The sequence below is a fragment of the Artemia sp. Qi Xiang Cuo genome, chromosome 1, assembly GCF_049724085.1.
Source record: "Artemia sp. Qi Xiang Cuo chromosome 1, ASM4972408v1, whole genome shotgun sequence".
Lineage (NCBI taxonomy): Eukaryota > Metazoa > Arthropoda > Branchiopoda > Anostraca > Artemiidae > Artemia > Artemia sp. Qi Xiang Cuo.
In genome coordinates this window covers 57,489,149-57,515,144 of record NC_142794.1, presented here as the reverse complement: position 1 = coordinate 57,515,144, position 25,996 = coordinate 57,489,149, and the positions used below count along the sequence as shown (strand labels likewise).

The following is a 25,996-nucleotide window of genomic DNA, read 5'->3' as shown; positions in this document are numbered from 1 at the left end:
TACCTTTTGGTGAATGTGCTTTTTTATCTCAACTGTCTCCCTGAAAACTTGCGTGAGACCTTTAACGGGGGCAACAATGGAGGTTTCGTCAAACAAAATGAAATGGTGTGGATTGTCATACATAGGTTGAGCCAAGGTGGAATTAAAAACCCCAGGCAAAATATTTTTCAACAGCGGCAAAGATAAAACCAGCCCCATTCTGGGTGGTGGAATCCAACAGCAATATCTTATTATCTGAACATAGGTCCTCAATCGACAAGGCCAAGAGGCTATGCCAAAGGCCTGGTGTTTTTGATTCCGCCTTGACTCATAATATGTATGACAGTCCACACTATTTCATTTTTTTGACGAAACCTCCATTGTTGCCACGAATGAAAAAATGTTCACCCTTCAAATAGGAAATGCTAATTTGAAGCATACTTCGAGAATAATAAAAAAATCACCGTATGCGTAAAATCCTTTACGGTGTCTGAACCACACCATACTCGCATCTGTATAAAAAAAATGCGCAGTTTTACTAATGCCTAAGATTTTTTCTCGGTTCTAACGTCAGATGTATATTTCAGAAGTAGAAATCTAATAGTGAAATATATTTCTTTGAAGAAATTTTAACACCACTAATCCTTACCCACCAATTCCCTATTAATAATACTACGTCTCTTTGTCTTCTGTCAGATCCATATTACAGATCGAAAAACTATTTTTCCAAGCTTTCATCTTTTCCAGATTCGAAAAATTATGCCAGAGTTTTGACTCTGGCATAAGAGTTTTGATTGGTCAATAAACATTTTTATGATTGAAAGTTGCACAAAGTTCTAGTTCAGAAATTACCGACGCCATTCGTAATTGATGCTTATGTCGCGCGTAGTTTTTATTTCATCAATAAATATGGCTACTGTCTGTCCTGGGCATAAAAGATAGAGCTGATGTTTAGCTTAGCCAATTGATTTACGACTAAGTGATAGTTCTCAAAATATGTGTGTGTAGAGGGATAGTTCATTTTATGTGAAATCAAGTCTCGTTACCTTTAGCTGTTTAATCATTAGAGTTTAGACTGATAATTTCCAAGTGGTCCTGGTGGACCTCAAGGGACCACAAGAGACTCAACGAGGATAAGATGACTTGATGGAAAAGTGGGGGTTCACAATTTATATGTGGGGGTCTGCAAAAATTTATCCTGTTAACATGATGATAAACTAATAGTATTAGTAGCAGTAGTAGTAGTAGCAGTAGCAGGAATAGCAATAGAAATAGTAGTAGCCTTACCGTTACTAGCATTAGCAGTAGTAGCATTAGTAATATTATTGCAGTAGCAGCAGTAGTAGCTAGAGGCGTCGTTTGGGGTGGTGGTGGCTGGGGCTATATCTTCACCCTGATTTTAGAAGTGGCCCCAAATCAGTTGTCACAATCTTTGTCAATTTGATTGAAGTGTGGAAAAAAAGTTGCATAAAAAAGTAATCTCAGTTAAAACAGATACGTTTCTAATATAGCTGAACTTCACAACAATTTGGGCTTCATTCCCAAACAAATTTATTTAATATTCCGTTTTCATATATCGTAAAATATTCTTATTCCACTGATGTTACAGCCACGATGACCAACTTTCATTACAATAAAGTAATTGACCCAGGATCCGTAGTTAACTTATAAGTTATAATTACAATGGAACAGTGATCCCCTCCATATACACGTACAATGTGCTCTATATTTCTTTGGGACTGTTTGTGAGTCTGTTCTGAGTCGTGTGTGACACAGGTCTTCTGTGTTTCTGGACTTGGTAATTAAAATGAATATATTATTATTAATAGAAGGCAGACAGTATGGGATTTTGAAAGTCCCTTGTGCTGCTTCTTCTTTGCTTCCAGTCAACATGTTAAATTTGAAATTTGATTTCATTCTAAATGATTATTTGATGAATTTTGTTTCTCGAATTGTCTTGAAATTTAGTTTCTTGAATATAGAAAAAATCAAAGTGGGAATTTCCGACCAGTATTTTTTTTATATTTCAGGAAAGATCAGAAAGTCAAGATAAATATATCAAACAGTTCGTGGTAACGAACTGTAAGTAAGGAGCGACCCGGCTCAATAGTAACCAAAACTCTAGAAAACGGTATTTTGATACCAATAGATACATCAAAAGAATCATATTTTAATGCTTATTGGAAATATATAAGCTTCATCAAATTTAGTTCTACCCATGAAAAGTTACGCGCCTGAGAAAATTTGGCTGATTTTCGAAAAAAGGGGGAAAGACCCCCTAAAAGTTATAGAACCTTAATGAAAATCACACCATCATATTCAGCTTATCAGAGAGCCCTACTGTAGAGGTTTCAAGCTCCTATCTACAACAATGTGAAATTCTGCATTTTTTGCCAGAAGAAAGATCACGGATGCGTGTTTACTTATTTTTTTTCCCAGGGGTGATCGTATCGACCACCAGGGGTGATATGTATATATTTATATATATATATATATATATATATATATATATATATATATATATATATATATATATATATATATATATATATATATATATATATATATATATATATATATATATATATATATATATATATATATATATATATATATATATATATATATATATATATATATATATATATATATATATATATATATATATATATATATATATATATATATATATATATATAGACTCTCTTCTTTTTGCAAAATACTCATCAAGATATCTTCCCACTAGACAAATAAATTATAACGACGTACTTTTCAAGGCATCAGGAAGCAGCACTCCACTATTCCCAAATAAATTTTCCCTTACCCCCAAAAGACCTCGACAACGACGCAGACAATGCTCCAAATTCTCCTCCTCTTCTTGGCAAAGAGGGAAAGCAAACCTGCCGTCCGGGACACTTTTCCTCCTCTCAAAAACTTTCAATCTCGAACGAATCGAAATGCAATTAGATCGTAGCTGCATCCAATATGTAAGATATCTAGACGTTAAATTTAACTTAAAGTAAAATTCCTGACCATAAATTATCTTAACCTCATTATAATACCTTAAAGTTTCCAAATTCTTAATATCCTCACCCCATTTCTGTATCGTCTGGTCCTCCAGCACCCGCTTGATTTCCTTGTCCAACTGTAATTGTTGACTAGTTGGTCCAAGGCGAAATCATTCCATGCGAAAGAAAAACCTGTTATATCAAGTACCTCTTTAACTTTAAAATACCAAGATCTTTTCCTATGTAGCTGAAGTAACTCATTATATGCAGCCTTCAGTAACCTAACACTGGGTAACTGTACATCCCTTAGCCAAAATTTTATCATTTGGATTGTCCTATAACTTTTAAGAGACCATAGTCCAAGGTCTCTATTAAGAAACTGGGCATGGGTCATTCTATACAACCCGTACAATCTCTTAAAATAACCTAACTGAACGCATTCTAACTGGGCAGCGTTCTCATGTCCCCAAATCTCTGCCCCTTAATGGAGAATCGGCATTATTTTAGATAAAAAAAAACCTCTTACACAAAGACAAATTCTTTATTCCACTAATTTTATTCCGGAAAAGTGAAAATGTTGCAGCTCTTCCCCTATTTAACACTTCTTTAATATGAGAACTCCGTCCACCATTACTTTGGAAGATAAGACCAAGATACTTTATTTTTTCAACAAATTTTAATTGTTGTCCTCCAAATACAAATATATTGTCTATTTTTTAATTCCTTTCACTGAAAAAAGCCACTTTAGTTTTCATATCGTTAAGCTGTAACTTTTTCATTTGTATATATTCCTCAATTAAATCAAGTAATATCTGAAGCGCCCTTGCCGACTTCGCCACCAATGCAGTGTCATCCGCAAATAATAACACCGAAAAATTAATTTTTCCAAGACACAGCTTTGGAGCCCATTATTTTTACAGAAACTCCACCATATCATTTAAAAACAAACCGAACAGTCTCGGGGACATGGCGCTGCCCTACTTCACTCCTTTCTTAAGGTCAAATAGCCTGGAAAATCCCGAACCTGCAACCCTGACCATAGACTTAGTCCCAGAATAAATACCAACAAATAAACGAATAAAACTTTAAGGTAGACCTACATCTCTTAAACACTTTTCAGGGAGAGCTCTATCTACATTGTCGAATGCCTTTCTTAAGTCTAGAAACGCAACATACAGCTTATTTCTACCTGATCCATACTTCTCTATCAGTGCACTTAACACAAATGCTCTATCCAACGTGCTATACCCTTTCCTGAAACCCCCCTGCTCCTCTTTAATTACCCCATAGCCCTCCAACCATTCATTCAACCGATTGTCCAAAACCTTTTCTAAAATTTTACTAAGTGCAGGTGCTAATGCTATGAACCTATAGCTATCATGATCACTAGGACTACCTTTCTTAAATAGAGGTACCATAATCGATACTTTCCATGGGGAAGGCAATACACCACAATTTATAATTCTATTAAAAATATTCACAAAAACTAGCAAAAAAAACATGAAACCTCTTCAACAAAACTGCTGGTATAGCCTACCATCTATTCCTGACCCTGATCCTCCCTTCATCTTCTTAACTACTTTCCTAACTTCATCTGAGGTTACCTCCTTCACTAACTCATAATCTTTTTCTTTCATCGGAAACTGCGGAGCAACCCTTGATTCTTCACTATCAAGGCCACTAGAATCTCCATCTATACTCTCAAGAAAACTAGGCCAAGTATCAGCTTTAGGGATTTGTAATTGGCCTTTTCCTTGTCCATTCTCCTGCCTTATTCCTGACCAAAATTGCTTTGTATCCCCTACCATATAAGCCTTCTCTATCTCTTTCTGTTCCTCTCTTATCTTATATATATATATATATATATATATATATATATATATATATATATATATATATATATATATATATATATATATATATATATATATATATATATATATATTATATATATATATATATATATATATATATAATATATATATATATATATATATATATATATATATATATATATATATATATATATATATATATATATATATATATATATATATATATTAATATATATATATATATATTCCACCACCTGAACAATAAAAAGAAACAAAGGTGGTCGTCAATGCCTTCCATACCTTGTAAAATCGAAAACCGGGACTAGATAAATCGTTTATAGGCTTTTATGTATAGCTTTCACTGTCGTGAACAATTGAAAGAAACAATGGTTCGGTTATATGCCTTTCATAATGACAAATGACAAGCCGAGGCAAAAGTTAAAGGCCCATAAGGTCATCAATACCTACCATACCTTTGAAAATCAAAATTATGAACTGGATAAATCGTTGAAAGAAAAAAAAGTTTTTATCCCACAACCTGAACAATTAAAAGAAACAAAGGTTCGGCGATATGTCTTTCATAATGACAAAAGACAAGTCAAGGCAAAAGAAAATGTTTTTGTCCCACCACCTGAACAATTAAAAGAAACAAAGGTTCGGCGATATGTCTTTCATAATGACAATAGACAAGCCGAGGCGAAAGTTAAAGGTCCAATAAAGAAAATGTAATTTTACAAAGGCCCCACTTCTAATTTAAGGTCCTTTTGGACGTCATGACATCATAAAAAAGCTCAAATTGTCTGCGTTTAGAGGACAAGCGACAGTGAGAATCTACATAAAGAAACCTGCTGCGTGCCGAGTGCTAGGGCCCAGCGGCAAAGCCGTCGTGCTTTTGGTGCATATATATATATATATATATATATATATATATATATATATATATATATATATATATATATATATATATATATATATATATATATATATATATATATATATATATATATATATATATATATATATATATATATATATATATATATATATATATATATATATATATATATATATATATATATATATATATATATATATATATATATATATATATTTAGTTGCAAATTGTATGGGTTGTTTTTTGTTTACTGCTTTTTACCGTCGATTGTTTTATTACTTGTTTTTTTGTGGGGGGAGGGGGACTTTGTCTTCTGTTTTTGCTTTTCCTTAAAGAAATGGACAAAAATTAAAAAATGAAAGGAAATTCTGATTTAGTATTTTCAATTTACAATGCAATGATAATGAATAAGTATTTTTCTTAGTTTATTATTTATTCATATATATATAATTTTTTTTTGCTGAACTTCTCATTGCAGCAAGTATTTTGAATTTTAAGATGATGGTACGATATCCCTAATATATGATAAAAAAAAGTTTTTGTTAAAACAAAAAACTGGTTAGCAATAATTAAAAGATGTGTAAGTTTAATTTTAGTTGGAAGTTTTCCCAATAAAATGTGTATTTAGTTTTGATGAAAAATCTGTCTTATCTTTGGATTTGTGGGTATAATTAAGATCATACTTGTTTCGAATTGCAGCCATTGGGGAATTTTTTTCAAAATATGACGACTTCAGTGATAATAAATTCGAATGAATTCGACTGCACTTTAAGGGAATCAGGAAATCATTCTAACCAAACCAGTGAAAACTTTTTACTTCACACTTTATTACTATAGGTAAAAGATATGTATTAGGATTTGACCTTTATAGCTTATTCCTTTGTATTTATAAACTTAATTTTCCACAGGTCATATGATTACATCATTTGTCTCCTTTATTTTCTGGAAACACAGGGAAACACCGATCATAAAAGCATCTGGTAGAGAGTTATGTGCAGTGCTTCTGTCTGGAATATCATTATCATTTATAGTACCATTCATCATTGTATCAAAGCCAAATCCTTGGATGTGTGGAGGCCTAAGGCTTTTTCTTGGCACTACGTACTCAATTTCATTCTCGGCAATAGCTACAAAAACTTCAAGGTATAATTTTTCTTTTTTTCAAGATCTCTTCAAGTTTCTTGCTTATCATTTATTTTTTAAAAGTTGACCCAAAATTAAAGCACAAGTAAAAAGTGATATTGAAACTTAAAAGAAGCAGAAGTAAATGTATAATATATAAAGCAAAAACGAAGAGAAATCATTATGAATGAGTAAATGTAACCTAAACAAATCAAAACGAAAATGAAAAATCATTAGTAACAACAATTACTACACATCAATAGCATGCAGTAGGGCTTTCACTTCACTCTGCGACACAACCATACGTCTTCTCTGCGTATAATTCTTTTTCAACCTTAACAATAGGGTTCCTCCCTCCCTCCTAAGAGGTAGAATTACCTTGCCCATTCAGATCAGTAACAGGAATTAAAACTTAAGTCAATTAACATTCATAGAAAAAAATAATTTCAAACTACGACCAACTTAAAAATATGTTTGAGTTTATTTTCTTATAAATAGATTTTTTAAACCGTTTTTGAAAGACCCGAGAGATCTTCCATGGGAGCTTCCTTGCGGAAACTTGTTTTACACTTCAGCATATGCAACATCTGGAAAGAAATGAGAGTGCACTGCTATAATTTGTCTCACCTGAAGTCAAAAGCAGATTGCGCGTTCAAACCATGTTGATCAGGGAATAACCGAAAGCAACTTTAAAAAGGAGATGGAAGTAACCAGAAGCAAAAAAACCTTTAAAGCATAGACTTAGCATGACAGAAGGTAAAGTAAAACCAAAGAAGAGATAGTCGTTTTCTTTTCTAATGGTTTTCAATATACACTTTTAGAATGAAAAAAATATTTTCTGGCATGATTTAATAACTGACCGCCAAATTATTTCATAATACCATAGTTTCTTGACATTATTTCATAGTTTCTTGACAATGCCAAAATAACGAAAGAATTACAGTTCCGCAGCCAGAATGTGGTGTATAGTGAAGAGGTTCTCATCCAAGAGTACAACTAGATACTTTTCAAAACCCATTTCTAACTGCCTGATCGTAATGCTGGAAGTACTAATTTCAGTTATTTTCAAATGACCAGTTCAAACCCTTGAAAATGATAAAACACAATTTGTCGCCATCTGTTGCAAATCAATTTGAATCTATCCAGACTTAAGTTCCTTTTGAGATAGGTTTCTTCTGAGTTTCGTCTAGGTTTTTTTTTTAATGTTGTCATGTCTGAGCCACAAGAGGCCATAGTAGTGTTGCCTGCAAACACCAGCAGCTCATCAGAATAGCTGTTATTATAATCGATTCTTATGACACATCGAAGTTTATCACGGTATCGTTCAACATATCTTCTCCTATACACTTATTTGTACAGTATCCTATATATATGCATTAGTATTTGTGGTGAAACTGGAACCATTACCGTGGCTCTCTTTTAATTCCAAAGCGTTCTAATTTGCCTAATAGAATTTCATGAGCAATACTAACGAACACTTAATATCAAGCATAATAGCAGCAGGCGAAAGTCCGGGCTCGAGTATTTTGTTGGTTAGCTCAATGATGCCAGCGCATCTTCTATTTAAGGTCCTAATCTGAATCCAGGTTATCTTTGGTTTAGCAGTCAATTCACTTCAAGATAACAGGAAAGTTGATTTTTTTTTTTTTTGAAGAGCTTTGGAAACACCAAGAGAATTGGAGGGGGGAGTGACAAGAACTTGATGGGTCATCTTGAAGATGACCTCTGTAAAGAGGTACTATTCGCGTATCTTTAGGAACGATGGAAACACCCCTTACGCAACAAGACGTTTATCAAATGTGCTAACAGTAGAAATACAGACTAATTTGAATAATAATAATGTTGTGACAAATAATAAACTGGCATAAGAAAATGATATATCAAAGAAAATACTGAAAACTAAAAGTTTTTGTGTTACAAAAATCCCCACACTCACAAGATATTCTATTTATTTGAAAGTTATTGACGGTTCTGAGGTAAACAAATAATGTTACTTCCATGGCAACTCTGCTCATAGCTGTAGTACACTCAGGAGCTGTTCTAATAATAATGCTGATTGTTCTACTCCAAAAAAAGAAAATTCTACCTTCTATCAACTAAAAAGTTACGAATATTCAGCAAATGGTGTACCAATGTAAAAGCTGGAAAAGCTGAGGTACTCAGTAAAAAAAGACCTTTCAATCAATAATTAAGATAGTATTGCAGTTTTTTTATTATTAAATAAAAAAAAGTTTTTTTAACTGAAAGTAAGGAGCGACATTAAACCTTAAAACGAACAGAAATTTTTCCGTATATGAAAGGGGCTGTCCCCTCCTCAACGCCTTGCTCTTTACATTAAATTTGTTTATTGTTTTAAAAAATAAAGTTTTGAGACAGAGTCAAACTTTATCGTAAAGAGCGAGACGTTAAGGAGGGGACAGCCCCTTTCATATACGCAATAATTTCTGTTCGTTTTAAGTTTTAATGTCGCTCCTTACTTTCAGTTAAAAAATTTGTTTTTTTTTATTTTATTTCTGAACGTTTTTGAATTAATGCAGCTTTGATTTTGGCTCACCGTACATGAATAATTAAAATGAAATTTGCATATTAATTTTACTGGTTTTTGGCTAAATAGCTTTCTCGAAATTTTGTTCTGACGTAACTTACGAATTAGCTTACGCAATGAACTTCTATATTCGTATATTTTTATTACGTATATTAGGGAGTTCACCCCTAGTCAATACCTCGATTTCTACGCTAAAGTTCAAATTTTGTTCCAATTCTTTAAGAATTACCCCTTAATCACAAAGGCCGTTAAATAGAATAAATAGCTCTGATGAAAGTACAAAAAAAAACTTTAGCGTATAGAGCGAGGTAATGGCTAGGGGGCGAACCCAATCATATACATAATAATTTCTTTTATTTTTAAATTTTGATGTTGCTCCTTACTTTCAGTTGGAAAATAGTTTTTTTTTTAATTATTTAATTTCTAATCGTTTTTTTTTAAAGAATGCTGGGTAATCAGGCACCCCATTCATAGCAATGTCACTTTTCCCATGAAAACTTCCTCTTTGGAGAGATCTTTCCACGTAACCCCCGATCCACTCCCACCTCAAGTACCAGAACTCCCCACCCCCCGTGGAAACTTCTGTATACTTCCCAATAACCTAAGAAATGGTTTGAGCTCCTGCCCGAATTCTTGCCCGAATGGATCTCTGTATGTAAACGCTGGACAAAGTTCATAACTTGCAGACCTTCCCCTGGGGACTGTGGGGGATTAAGTCATCCTCAAAGACGAAGTTATTGTATTTTTCAACCATGCTGAACAAAATGGCTATCTCAAAATTTTGATCGGGTGACTTAGGTAAAAAAATGAGTATGGGAGGGGGCCTAGTTTCCCCCCATTTTTTGGTCACTTTATAAGGGCACTAGAACTTTTAGTTTCCGTTCAAATGAGCGCTCCCACGATATTCTAGGACCATTGGTTCGATACGATCACCTTTTTGGAAAAAAACAAAAACAAAAAATAAACAAATAAAGGCGCATCCATGATCTTGCTTCTTGCAAAAAATAAAAAATCCACATTTTTGCAGATAGGAGCATAAAACTTCTGTAGTGGGGTTCTCTGATACGCTGAATCTGATGGTGTGATTTTTTTTTATTACAGTTCTATGACTTTTAGGGGGTGTTTATCCCTTTTTTTTCAAAAATAAGGCAAATTTTCTCAGGCGCGTAACTCTTGATGGGTAAAACTAAACTTGATAAAACTTATATATTCAAAATCAGCATAAAAATATAATTCTTTTAATATATTTATTAGTATCAAAATTCCGTCTTTTATAGTTTTGGTTACTATTGAACCAGGTCGCTCCTTACTTACAGTTTGTTACCACCAACTGTTTGATATCTTCACTGTTTCTTAACTACTAGTTGACGTGCCGCTTAAATTCCACTGCTAAGAAATTGAGAAGTTTCTCAGTTGTAAAAAACAAAAACAAATATAAACTAAAAATTGTATTTCCCAGATGAAAGTGATAACTGCGGTAAAAATCTCCATCCTAAGTATTTATCTCCATTCCAGCTAAATACAGTAATAATCCCTATGTGATTTGAGTGCTTCCATTTCTATCTTCGAATGTTTTTGTTCTTTTTCTGCCTTTATTTTATCAATTTTTTCGACCTATGGCATAAAAAATATATTATTTTGGTTGTTTTTGCTTATTTCTGCAGATCTTTTTGGTCTAAAACCATAAAAATTAGTTGTATTTTTCTAGAATTGCCCGCATTTTTAACCAGAGAAAAGGAGGATTCCCTAGAGCTCGTTATACAAGCCCATCTTCTCAGCTGACTATAGCAGCTCTTCTAGCGAGTATAGAAATTGTGGTAAATGTCGGTTGGTTAATTGCAGTACCACCATCGGTAGTTTATATATATCCTGTGAGGTAATTATTTGATTTTCTTTTTCTTTTTGTGTTTGGGTTTTATGGGTTAATCGATCTCTTTACTTCTCTTTGTAAAACTTATTTTGTGGAAGCACTTTTACAAATTAATTTCTATTCAGTTTTTACTGAAACAGTCTTTTTCATAGAAAAAAAATATTTCATATCTTTTCGGTTTTCAAGCAGTTCGTGGTAACGTACTGTAAGTAAGGAGCGAGCCGGCTCAATGGTAACCGAAACTCTAAAAAAACGGAATTTTGATACCAATAGATACATCAAAAGAATTAGATTTTAATTCTGATTTCAAATATGTAAGTTTCATCGAGTTTAATCTTAACCATCAAAAGTTAAGCGCCTGAGAAAATTTGGCTGATTTTCAAAAAAAGGGGGAAAGACCCCCTAAAAATGATAGAACCTTAATGAATATCACACCATCATATTCAGCGTATCAGAGAACCCTACTGTAGAGGTTTCAAGCTCCTATCTACAAAAATGTGGAATTTTCCATTTTTTGCCAGAAGAAAGATCACGGATGCGTGTTTATTTGTTTTTTTGTTGTTGTTTTTGTTTTTGTTTTTTGTTTTCTCCCCAGGGGTGATCGTATCGACCCAGTGGTCCTGGAATATCGTGGGAGGGCTCATTGGAACGGAAATTAAAAGTTATAGTGCCCTTTTTAGTGACCAAAAAAAATGGAGGGCAACTAGGCCCTCTCCCACGCTCATTTTTCTACCAAAGTCACCCGATCAAAATTTTGAGATAGCCATTTTGTTCAGCATGGTCGAAAATATTGTAACTATGTCTTTTAGGATGACTTAATCCCTCTAAGCCCCCAGGGGGAGGGCTGAAAGTTATGAAGTTTACCCAATGTTAACATATAGTATTGGTTATTAGGAAGTATAAAGACGTTTTCAGGGGGAATTTTTTCTGGTAGTGGGGGGTGGGGGTGGATCGGGGGCTATATGGGAGGATCTTTTCATGAAGGAAGTTTTTATGAGGGAAGGGACATTGCTATGAAGGGGGTGCCGGATTTCCCATCATTATTTAAAAAAAAATCAGAAATTAAATATAAAAAAACAAGTTTTTCAACTGTAAGTAAGGAGCAACATCAAAACTTAAAACGAACAAAAAATATTAGCTATATGATTGGGTTCACCTTCTAGTCAATGCCTCGCTGTTTAAGCCAATTATTTTTTAGTACTTTCATAAGAGCTATTTATTCTAATTAACGGCCTTTGTGATTAAGAGGTCATTTTTAAAGAATTGGAACAAAATTCGAACTTTAGCTTAAAGAGTAAGGTATTGACAAGGGGGCAAACCCCCTAATATATGTATTAAAAATATATTAATATAGAAGTTCGCTACATAAGTTAATTCGTAAGTTACGTATATTTATTACTAATAAAAACGTTCGTAAATAAAATTCAACAAGTTTCGAGAAAGCCATTTAACCAAATAAAAATAAAATTAATATGCAAATTTCGTTTTGATTATTCATGCACGTTGAGCAAAAATCAAAACCTGCATTAATTAAAAAACGTTCACAAATGAAATAAAAAAAAACAAGTTTTTTTTTTTTAACTGAAAGTAAGGAACGACGTTTAAACTTAAAATGAACAGAAATTATTCCGTATATGAAAGGGACTGTCCCCTCTTCAACGCCTTGCTCTTTACGCTAAAGTTTGACTTTCTCACAACTCAATTTTTTTTAAACAATAAAGTTTTGTTTTAATTGCAAATTTTTTTAATTAACTTTAACGAAATTTGCACCATCAGTTTCAGCTTATCAACGAACATTATTAAAGAAGCTTCAAACTCCTATCTGCAAAAATGTGGAATTTTGCATTTTTAATTAACTTTAACGAAAATTACATCATCACATTCAGCTTATCAGAGAACCCTATTAAAGAAGTTTCACGCTCCTATCTGCAAAAAGGTGGAAATTTGCACTTTTTGCTCGAATAAAGATCATGATGCGTGCTCTCCAAAAACTGGAGAGCAACCAGGCCCCCTCACACACGCATTTTTTCTCAGAGTCACCCAATTAAAATTTTGAGATAGCCATTTTGTTCAGCATAGTCGAAAATCTAATAAATATGTCTTTTAAGATGACTTAATCCCCACAGTTCCCAGGGGAAGGGCTGCAATATATGAAATTTGCCAATTGCTTACATTTTGTGGTGGTTATTGGTAAGTATACAGACATTTTAAGGAAGGATTTTTTTCTGGTGGGGGGGGGGCGGGAGGCGGGGGGGACTCGGGAGAATCTTTCCTTGGAGGATGTTTCTTTGGGGTAAGGGACATTTCTATGAAGGGTGCGACGGATTTCCAAGCATTATTTAAAAAAAGATCAGAAATTAGAATAAAAAAAACAAGTTATTTTTCATCTGAAAGTAAGGAGCAACATTAGAACTTTAAACGAACAGAAATTATTACGTATATGAGGGGGTTCTCCCTCAAGTCAATACCTCACTCTTTACGCTACAGTTTTTTTAGTGCTTTCAAAAGAGCTAGCTATTCTAATTAAACGGCCTTTCTGTTTCAGGGGTTTGTGAATTAATTTTTTTTTTTAATTTTAACGTAAAGAGCGTGGTATTGACTAAGGAGAGAACCCCCTCATATACGTAATGAAATATACGTAATAAAAAAAAACAAAAAAAACGATACGGCTCAATAGTAATCGAAACTTTTAAAAACGGAATTTTGATGTCAATAAATGTATCAAAAGAATGGGCTTATAATGCTGATTCAAAATATATAAATTTTATTAAGTTTAGTATTACTCATCAAAGGCTACGAGCCTGAGAAAATTTACCTGATTTTTTAAATAGGGAGGAAACATCCTCTACAAGTGAAAGAATTTTAATGAAAATCCCACCGTCAGATTCAGCGTATCAGAAAACCCTATTACGTAGTTTTTAAGCTCATATCTGCAAAAATCTGACAACTATATCTGCAACGTATTTTTTGCCAGAAGAAAAATATAGGAATATACAAATTAGTTACATAAGTTAATTTGTAAATTACACCATAGCCAAAATTAGAGACAATCATCTAGAAAAAGAAAAGTAACATTTCTTTACAAATTTTGTTTACTTATTAATAGACAGTGAACCAAAATAAAAGACGCATCAATTGAAAACGATCAGAAATTAAATAAAAAAAACAAGTTTTTTAAACTGAAAGTAAGGAGCGACATTAAAACTTAAAACGAACAGAAATTATTCCGTATATGAAAGGGGCTGTCCCATCCTCAACGCCTCGCTCTTTAAGCAAAAGTTTGACTCTGTCTCAAAACTTTATTTTTTAAAACAACAAAAAAACTTTAGCGTAAAGAGCGAGGCGTTGAGGAGGGGACAGCCCCTTTCATATACGGAATAATTTCTGTTCGTTTTAAGTTTTAATGTCGCTTCTTACTTTCAGTTTAAAAAACATGTTTTTATTATTTAATTTCTATAAGAATCCATAGTTTGGCTTGCTATTTGTATGTTGCAGAAACTTTTTCAAAATTTCTTAATTCTGACACAAATAGTACTGTTTAATTTGATTTTATAACTCATCAAGGTGACCTGCAAAATAAAACTGTATTTCATTCCCAAAAAATTCTATATATATTCTTTGTAAAAAACTGGATACACTTAAACTCTTTTGATTTATTAAATTGAAGAGCAGAAGTAGTAGTAGCCCCAAAATTTTCAACTTAATACTCCCAGTTGTTCTTGATATATTACTGAGGTGTCTTATTGGTAAACATACACACTGTAGCTTTTGATTTATTTTTAAAGCAATATTTAGTTTTAAAGCATTATGGGCCAATATCATAATTGGGGGGATGGCATACCCCATATCCCTAGAGACACAGTTTCTGGGCCGCTCTACTATGCTGAACAGAATGACCGACTTAAAATTTTGCCACGATGCGTTTAAAAAATGAATGGGCTTGTGAGGTGGGCAGCTTGCCCTCCAATGTCGTTTTACTCTTAAAAAGGGCTCTAGAACTTTTAATTTTCTATTGAATTAGCTCTTTTAAAACTTCAATAATGTTCAATAATAGGCAGCGGCACTGCCTATGATATTGCCTATATGCCCTTTAAAAACTTTCATGCATACAGTTTTTTCGTTTAATTGAAGCTTCCCCTAAACGTTCCCTGAAAGGATAACCTTAATACCTTTAGCGTCATTAGTTACAGTAACCGTAGTGGTAGTATTAATAGTATACACAAAGTGCCTTCTGATTAGTTCAAAATTCGCCACGATCTAACCTTAACAGTCTTACTTATTAATTTAAGCTGATCTGAGTCACCTTTTTAAAAGTCAACATGCTCATAGTTTGTTTCGATTTAATTAACCATCCGCCTAAATATTCCTTAAAAGCTTCACCTTAATATTCTTAGCTTGGGTAGTAGCAATAATTGTAGTAGCATTAGTAGCAGTATGTGCATAGCATCTTTGGTTTCTTCAACACGCTGAAAGTTTCAACTTTATGCCATGAACCGCTCTTGAAGCATTTCTGACACGTTTTCTTGACAACCTGTATGGGCATAGTGCGTTTTGAATAGTTCCATACAGTTTCAATATATCCAAAATTTGCTGCCTTAATACCCTTAGTTTCAATAGCAGCAGTAGTAGTAATAGCAGTAGAATTGATAGTAGTAGCCTTAGCTTTATTGGCAATAGTAGTATTAGAAGTAGAAATAATAGTAGCAGTAGTTGTAGTATGAGTAGAAGCAGTGGCATTAGGGTGCAAATATTTTCTTTTTTCGTTCAGCATCCCCCACAACAAGCTCTGTTAGTTTCAACTTCACACACCCAACTGTTCCAAAATACTGCTATAGCACCCTTTTGACAATCTGCATATAAACGGTGTGTCGTGATTCGGTTCACCTTCTTCTTAAAAATTCTTTGAAAAAATCCCGTTCAGGCCCCTAGGCACAGTTGTAATAGTAGTCTCAGTAGTAGTATTGGTATTACTTGTATTAGTATTAACCGTAATAGCGGTAATACTAGTAGCAGCATTAGTATTAATGTATTGCCTTTTTGTTAGTACAGCATCCTTCTTATTAAGTCCTTTTGATAACTTGTAAGTTCATATACTTCTTTAATTTTTCATCGTAATGCTCTTAGCATTACAAGTAGTTACAATAGGAGTAGCAGTTGAAGTAGCAGTATTAGTAGTAAATTATCAGTAGCGTGCACATATTGCCTTTTGGTCAGATGATCTTTCCTTTTAAGTATTCTCTGAAAGTTCCAACTTAATACCCAAATCAATTCTAGAGATATGCTCTTTTGACAATGTACATGCATCTAGACAGCGTCTTTTGATTTAGTTTAAATTTCCGCTCAATATTGTAAATGGAGTAGTGTGGTAGTAGTAATGGTAGCAGTAGTAGTGATTGTAGTTGTAGTTGTAGTGGTAGTATGCAAATATTGCCTTTTTTGGTCATCTCCCTTATCAGTCAAAGAGCTCGTGGTAACGAACTGTAAGTAAGAAGCGACCCAGGTCCATAGTAACCAAAACTCAAAACAAAGGAACTTTGATACCAATAGATACATCAAAAGAATCGGATTTTAATGCTGATTTCAAGTATATAAGATTCATCAAGTTTGGTCCTAACCATCAAAGGTGACGCGCCTGAGAAAATTTACTTGATTTTCGAAAAAAGGGGAAATAGCCCCCTAACAGTTGTAGAACCTGAATGAAAATAACACAATCAGATTCAACGTATCAGAGAACCCTACTGTGGAGAACCCTAATTTTTTCTTTTTTCTGTTTTTTTCCCCAGAGGTGATTGTATCGACCCAATAGTCCTAGAATATCGTGAGAGGGCTCATTCAAACGGAAATTAAAAGTTCAAGCTCCTATCTGCAAAAATGTGGAATTTTGCATTTTTTGCCAGAAGAAAGATCACGGATGCGTGTTTTTTTTGTTTTTTTTCCAGGGGTGATTGTATCGACTCAATAGTCCTAGAATATCGTGAGAGGGCTCATTCGAACGGAAATTAAAAGTTCTAGCGCCATTTTTAAGTGACAAAAAAAGGAGGGCAGCTAGGCCCCCTCCCATGCTCATTTTTTCCTGCATTTTTTCCTGCTTTCCGGGTGATCAAAGTCACCCGATCAATATTTTGAGATAGCCATTTTGTTCAGCATGTCCAAAATATAATAACTATGTCTTTTAAGATAACTTAATCCCTCAAAGTCCCCGGGGGAGGGCTGAAAGTTATGAAATTCACCGAATGTTTACATATAGTATACAGACGTTTTCAGGGGGGCTTTTTCTGGTAGTGGAGGGGGAGGAGGGTTGTGGGAGGATATTTCCATGGAGGAACTTTTCATGGGGTAAGGGACATTGCTATGAATGGGGCACCAGATTTCCCAGCATGAACTAAAAAAACAATCAGAAATTAAATAAAAAAAAAGTTTTCAACTGATAGTAAGGAGCAACATCAAAACTTAAAACGAACAGAAATTGTTACGTATAATATTGGGTTTGCCCCCTAGTCATTACCTCGCTCTTTAAGCCAAAGATTTTTTTTAGTACTTTCATAAGAGCTATTTATTCTAATTAACGGCCTTTGTGACTAAGGGGTCATTTTTAAAGAATTGGAACAAAATTTGAACTTTAGCGTAAAGAGCGGAGTATCGACTAGGGGGGCGAACCCCCTAATATACGTATTAAAAATATGTGAACATACAAGTTCGTTACGTATGGTAATTCGTAAGTTATGTTTATTTATTACCAATAAAAAAGTTCGTAAATAAAATTAAACAACTTTCGAGAAAGCCATTTAATCAAATAAAAGTAAAATTAATATGGAAATTTTATTTTAAATATTGATCTACGGTGAGCCAAAATCAAAACCTGTATTAATTCAAAGACGTTCAAAAATTAATTAAAAAAAACAAGCTTTTTAACTGAAAGTAAGGAGCGACATTAAAACTTAAAACGAACAGAAATTATTCCGTATATGAAAGGGGCTGTCTCCTCCTCAACGTCTCGCTCTTTACGCTAATGCTTGACTCTTTTTCACAACTTTTTTTTTAAACAATAAAACTTTTAGCGTAAAGAGCGAGACGTCGAGGAGGGGACAGCCCCTTTCATATACGGAAGAAATTCTGTTCGTTTTAAGTTTTAATGTCGCTCCTTACTTTCAGTTTTAAAAAAACTTGTTTTTTTTATTTAATTCCTAAAGGTTCCAAGTTAATATACTAAGTCATCCCTAGTTACGCCCTTTTGACAATCCATATACACATGACGTGTTTTTATTTAGTTCAACACTCTCCTCAACATTCTCTTAAAGGCTCACCTGAATGCCTTTCTTTTCGGAGAGTAAAGTTCAAACATACATACCTCTCTCAATAACATATACTATGTGTGAACAACGAGCGAATTGCCTAACTTAAAGCCTTTGCCCTGCGGACTGTGTGGAGGTTGACATCCCAAAAGACATAATTGCTGGACCTTTAAACAGTGTTGAACTATATCAATATTTTAAAATACAAATAAATGTCTATTGTCAGTTTAATATACATATACTGATATGTAGTAATCAAACTATTAATATTATTTGATTTATTAAAGTTATAAAATTAAAAACATTTATATTTTTTTCAGTAAAGTGCAAATTATGTTATGAGTTTGAATTTGACTCGTTTTGAGTTTGACTCGGTTATTTATTGTAATTTCTGATCGTTTTGGGTTTCATTTATTTATCGATGCTGAATTGTGGCAGTTTCACGCTTAGTAGATCATTTGATTTTATTTTTGCTCATTTTTGGTTTAATGGAGTTCTTTACTTTTCTTTGAAAAACTTATTTTGTGGAAAAAAGATTTTTAATTAATTTCTGTTCGTTTTATATTGACATAGTCTTTTCAGGGAAAAAGAAAATAATACTTTAAATCTTTTAGTTTTTTTAAGACTTTATAGTTTGGAATGCTATTTGTATGCTGGAGAAATATTTTCAGCAATTTTTATCAACATACACCCTTTTAAGTATCTGGACATAAATAGTAGTGTTTAATTTAGTTTCATACCTCCTTTAGTTGACCTGAAATTGGAAACTTGATACCATTCGCAAAAAAGTCTGTTTACTTTCATTGATAGCTTGGATACACATACGCTATTTCGATTTGGCTAAATTTCAAGAGCAGAAGAAGCCCGAAAGTATGAACATAATACCCTCAGTCGTTCTTAGGAAACCGCTTAGATGCCTTATTGGGAATTAGTATTAACACAGTGCATTTTTATTTAATCTTAAGGCTATATTTAGTCTTAAAACATAATAGGCAAATGGGAGGGTTGGCGTGGGAGGGGGATTAGTTGTCCTCCAATCACTTTCAACTCTTAAAAAGGGCATCAGCCCTTTCTCTTTCCAATCGAATGAGCCCTTTTTGAAGTTCCTACGACAATTCCTTCGAAACAAAGTGTCTGGGTCTAAAGAACAGCAACAACCAAAAATAATAAATTATATCCTCATCGATCTTTACTATAAAAAAATGTCAAGCCTTCCAATCACTTTCGACTATTAAAAAGGGCACTAGGCCTTTCAATTTCCAATCGAATGAGCCCTTTTTAAATTTCTATGACAACACTTACTATAAACACCTTTTATGCCCACAGGGAATAAATTACAACCCTTACCCTAAGAGCTTTGAGGGTGGTTGTCATCCTCAAAGACCTAATGTCCATAACTTTCTACTACGTTGAACAAAATGGCTATCTGAAAATTTTGATTGGATGTGTTTGGGGGAATCGTGGGTGTGAGAGGGGAGTTAGTTATCCTCCAATCAATTTCGACTATTAAAAAGGGCACTAGCCATCTCAATTTCCAATTGAATGAGCCCCTTTTGAAGTTTTTACGACAACGTTGTCTATAAAAACCTTATATACCCCCAGGGCATAACTTATAACCTTTGCCCTGGGGGCTCTGGGGAGGGGTTTGTCATCCTTAAAATACATTATTAATTTCCAGAATTTTCAAGTATGTTGAACAAAATTGCTATCTCTAAACTTTGATTGAATGTGTTTGGGGAAATGGTGGTCGTGAGAGGGGGGTTAATTAATCTCCACTCCCTTTCGACTATTAGAAGGGGCAATTTCAATTCCCAATAAATGAGCCCTTTTGGAAATTTCTACAACAACTTTCTATAAAAACCCTTTATGCCCTCAGGGCATAACTTACAGTCCTTTCACTTAGGGCTCTGAGGGGGTCATCATCCTAAAAGACCTAATTTCCAGAACTTTCAACTACGCTGAACAAAATTGTTATCTAAAAATTTAGATTTGATGAGTTTGAGGAAATGGTGGGCGTGAGAGGGGGGTTACTTGCCCTTTAATTGGTTTTGACCATTAAAAAAGGCACTACCCCTTTCAATTTCCAATTGAATGAGCACTTTTTTAAGTTTCTACAACATCGCTTTCTATAAAAACCTTATATACCCCCACGGTATAACTTATAACCCTTGTCCTGAAGACTATGGGGGAAGTGTCCTGCTCAAACGTGTAATTTCCAGAACTTTCAAGTGCGTGGAACAAAATGGCTATCTCAAAATTTTGATTTGATGTGTTTCGGGAAATGGTGGGCGTGGGAGGGGTACTAGTTGCCTTCCAATCACTTTCGACTATTAAAAAGGACAATAGCCATTTCATTTTCCAATAGAATGAGCCCTTTTCGAAATTTCTACGACAACACTTTCTATAAAAACCTTGTATGCCTCCAGAACATAACTTACAACCCTTGCCCTGAGAGCTGGGGGGGGTTGTCATCCTTAAAGACCTAATTTCCAGAACTTTCAACTACGTTGAACAAAATGGCTCTCTCAAAATTTTCATTGGATGTGATTGGGGGAAAGGTGGGCGTGAGAGGGGGGTTAGTTGCCCTCCAATCGCTTTCGACTATTAAAAAGGGCACTAGCCCTTTGAATTTTCAATAAAATGAACCTTTTTTGAAGTTTCTGCGACAACGCTTTCTGTAAAAACCATATATGGACCCATGGTTCATAACTTACGACCCTTGCCCTTAAGGCTGTGGGGGAGTGTCCTCCTCAAAAACATAATTTTTATCTGGAAATCAACGACGCTGAACAAAATGGCTATCTCAAAATTTTGATTGGATGTGTTTCGGGAAATGGTGGGCATGGAAGGGGTGTTGTTGCCTCTCAATCACTTTAGACTATTAAAAAGGGCAAAAGCTACTCCAATTTCCAATTGAATGAGCCCTTTTCGAAGTTTCTACTACAACTTCTTCGATATGAAGTGCCCTGGTCTAAAGGTAAAAATAATAAATAATACATTGTGCCAACGTCGTTCTTATATGTCCCAGGGCATATAACTTAAAACCCTTACCCTGAGGGTTGTGGGGGAGTATCCTCCAAAAAAACATAGTTTCTATCGAGGAATCAACTACGCTGAATAAAATGGCTATCTCAAAATTTTTATTGGATGTGTTTGAGGAAATGGTGGGCTTGGAAGGGGTTACAGTTGCCTTCCAATTACTTTCAATTTCAACTATTAAAAAAGGCACAAGCCACTCCAATTTCCAATCAAATGAGCCCTTTTCGAAGTTTCTACGACAACTCCTTCGATACGAAGTGCCCTGGTCTAAAGAAAAAATAAAATAAATAATACATTGTGCCAACATCGTTCTTTACTTAAGGAGCGCGATTGTGCTTCCTATGATAACAGTGTCTGGAAAGGATTAGCTGCAACTCAGCGTCTTTCAACAGACAAGGAGCTTATTGCTTCTGATTCCCATCCCCTTCCAGTCCATTTTTTTAAATATGCATGAGACTCACTCAGCTCAAGGGAAGGATTTCTTTGTAGTATTTAGTTATGGCAATACTGATTACAGCTTCTCTATAAAAGCAAAGACCGAGATGCCAAAATAATTATTATCCTTCTTATTTTGTGCTTCGTTAGTAAATAAGGTTATTTAAACAAAATTAAAGGGGAAAGCATATATACGAAACAAGAGCCTCTTGCTTAATTAAAAAAAAAAATCGTCAATAAACTGATAATTATTATATGCCAATAATGTTTGAAGAATTTAAGAGTATAATATTGTTTTGAATATTTTGGAAAGAGAATAAGGTGTAGACTTCTCTCTTATTTTTGTTTTGTTGTTATTTCAGCTCATATTTTATTTTAGCTTAGTTAAGGACTTGGACTTAATTACACAATCTGTTCTAGGAGCAAAAGCATCCTCGTCTGCAACGGATTTCAAAACATGTCTTTTTTGGTTACCCTCATATATCCTGCAATTTTACTCGTTTCTTGTACATACTACGCTATATTGACAAGAAAATGTCCTGGAGTGTTCAGCGAGACCCGATTCATTGGGCTCACCGTATATACCATCGTTATTAAATGGATGGCAGGCATCACTCTTATTTTTAGTGCCACAAGTTCAACAGTAAGGGTTGTCAGTTTGTCTGTATCCATGGCTGCAAGGTTAGTAGCAGGAAATAGAGCAAACATGTAACAAAAGTATGTAGACACTTTATCAAAATTGTTTATGCTTAAAAACAAACTATATCTGGCCAAACAATCAGACAAAACTTCCCGTAAAATGAAAGCACAAATTTAGTTGTGCTGTTTGTTACAGTTTAAGTTAACCCGCTTCTGTGTAAAATTGTATAAGTGAAATTTCAATGAACGGAACTAGTTACTATCATCAATCGAGTAATCTTAAGATCCAAAATTGGAGCAATAACGGCTAAAAATTATTGAGGAAGTATACATGTTGATGTAAAGTAAGGTTCTACTCAAAATCAACTTTTTGCCTCCGCAAAATGGTTGTTTCCCAAAACTTTTTGCCTCCGCAAAACATTATCTCTGAGTGACTTTCTGAGACATCCGGATAGAACTATGATAGTAGTGTAGCTATAATGATAGGTACGAGACAGGTAGGAAACTACTGTGTATAATATAAGGAAGAGGGCAGGTAGCTAATGTAGCTATAACGATAGGTACGAGGCAGGTAGGAAACTACTGTGTATAATATAAGGAAGAGGGCAGGTAGCCAATGTAGCTATAACGATAGGTACGGGGCAGATAGCAAATTACTGTATCAATCTGTTCAACGAGGGTGTCTCCCCATATAGCTATAACAGTTCTGAACAGAGTGTCTCCCCATGTAGCTATAACAGTTCTGAACAGTGTCTCCCCATTTAGCTATAACAGTTCCGAGCAGAGTGTCTCCCCATATAGCTTTAATATTTACAAGCGGACAGTACTCCCGCCATGCAAGCAGACAGTACAATGACCGGATTCAACCACCATGAAAATTCGTGCTTTTCACAAAACAATGGTTTTGGAGTTAAATAAGATTTTTTCTGTTAAAAGTCGTGCGTGTTTTCATGGTATTGCGATTCGTTTCCTGGTATGATGTTATGAAATTCTGTCTGTAAATTAATTTGCTAGGTGTGGATGTTTTATGTTTAACCTTGAACACGGATATAAAAACTGTGACAATGAGTTATTTTCTCAGTTCAAAGTTGGCATTTGAAATATAATGATGCATTCTAACAAAAGGAATATTGACGAAAGCTACACGCAAGAAGTAAGTTATTCTTTTATATTCTTAGTGGGTAAAGAAATTAATTCTAATAAAATTTATCGGGTGGTTTTTATGCAGACCCCATTATAGTTAACAGATTGTTAAATATTTTTTGAACCTAGATCTCCAGAGTTCGGTAAAGAAAAATATCAAAACAAGAAAAAAGTATGTAAACACTGCATTTAAATGGCTTGCGAGCTTAGTACATGAGGTAAATCATACCTATTTTTTTATTCCGGCCCAAAGTTCCCCCCCACTATGCCAAAGTCGTCCACCCCCAACTACACCATCCCCCCTCCCTCCAACCCTCTCCCTCTAACCCCCCCCTCCCTCCTTTTTTTTCATGAAAAATAAACTATTTTTTCTTCTTTTTAAGGCTAATTATGAAGAATGGGTTATAAAAGCATAAAATAAAAAACACACACACAAAAACACAAACACACACAAACACAAACACACAAACACACAGAAACCCACAAACACACGGATACACACAAACAAACACACACAAATATACACACACAAACACAAACACACACAAACACAAAAACACATACAAAAACAAACACTAAAACACACACCAAAACACACACAAACACACAAAAACAAACACACACACACACAACACACACACACACAAAAATGCAAACACAAGAACACACAAACACACACACACACAAACACACAAACACACATACACAAACACACACACACACACACACACACACACACAAACAAACACAAACTAAAACACACACACAAAAACACACACAAACACAAACACACAAACACAAACACGCAAAAACAGAAACATACACACAAAAACAAATACACACAAATATACAAACACAAAAAAACACATTCACCAACACACACACAAACACACAGACACAAAAACACACACACACACACACAAACACAAACACACACACACAAACAAACAAACAAAAACACACAAACACGTACGCACAAACACATACAAACACAAACACACACACAGAAACACACACACACACACACACAAAAAAAAACAAACACTCAAACAAACAAAAACAAACACACAAAAAAACACACAAAAACAAACACAAACACACACACACAAACACACACAAACACAAACACATACAGACACACCCAAACACAAAAACACACACAAACACACACACACAAACACACACACACAAACAAAAACACACACACACACACACACACAAACAAACACAAACAACAAAACAAAAAAAAAAAAACAAAAAATCACAAACAAAAACAAACACACAAACAAACACACACAAACACAAACAATCACACACGCACACAAACACACACAGACACAAACACAAACACACACACAAGCACAAACACAAACACACACACACACACAAATAGACACACACACACACACAAACACACAAACACACACACACAAACACAAAAACAAACACAAACACAGACAAACAAACAAACACACATAAACACAAATACACAAACACACACACACACAAACAAACACACACACAAAAAACACACACGCACACACACACACACACACACAAACACACAAACACACACACAAACACACACAAACACATAAGAACACAAACACACACAAACATACACACAAACACACAAACACAAACACAAATGCAAGAACAAATACACAAAAACAAACATAAACACACACACAAACACATACACACAAACAAATACACAAAAACACACAAACACAAACACACACACCCAAACACAAATTCACACACACACAAACACACACACACACAAACACACAAACACAAACACACAAACACAAAAACACACACAAACACTCACACAAAAACAAAAACAAACACAAAAACACACAAAAACACCCATAAACACACACACACAATCACACACACACACAAACACACACATACAAACACACACAAACCAGCACACACAAACACACACACAAATACATACACAAACAAAAACACACACAAACATACACACACAAATACACACACACAAACAAACACACACATAGACAAGAACACACACAAACACAAACAAAAACACAAACACACACACACAAAACACACACACACAAAAACAAACACACACACAAACAAACACACACACACATAAACATATACACACAAAAATAAACACACAAACACACACACAAACACACATACACACAAACACACA

At 34.2% G+C, this 25,996-nt stretch overlaps 1 protein-coding gene across 1 annotated transcript in view; it reads left to right on the top strand.

The window, feature by feature from the left end:
• The window catches only part of LOC148956514 (metabotropic glutamate receptor 3-like), a 222,882-nt gene that overhangs the window by 157,318 nt on the left and 39,568 nt on the right, over positions 1–25,996 (top strand). Inside the window, exons 11-13 of the mRNA XM_089108444.1 lie at positions 6,626–6,860; positions 11,093–11,260; positions 22,441–22,701. Coding sequence (XP_088964570.1) covers positions 6,626–6,860; positions 11,093–11,260; positions 22,441–22,701 — 664 coding nt within the window. The remainder of the gene's footprint in view (positions 1–6,625; positions 6,861–11,092; positions 11,261–22,440; positions 22,702–25,996) is intronic.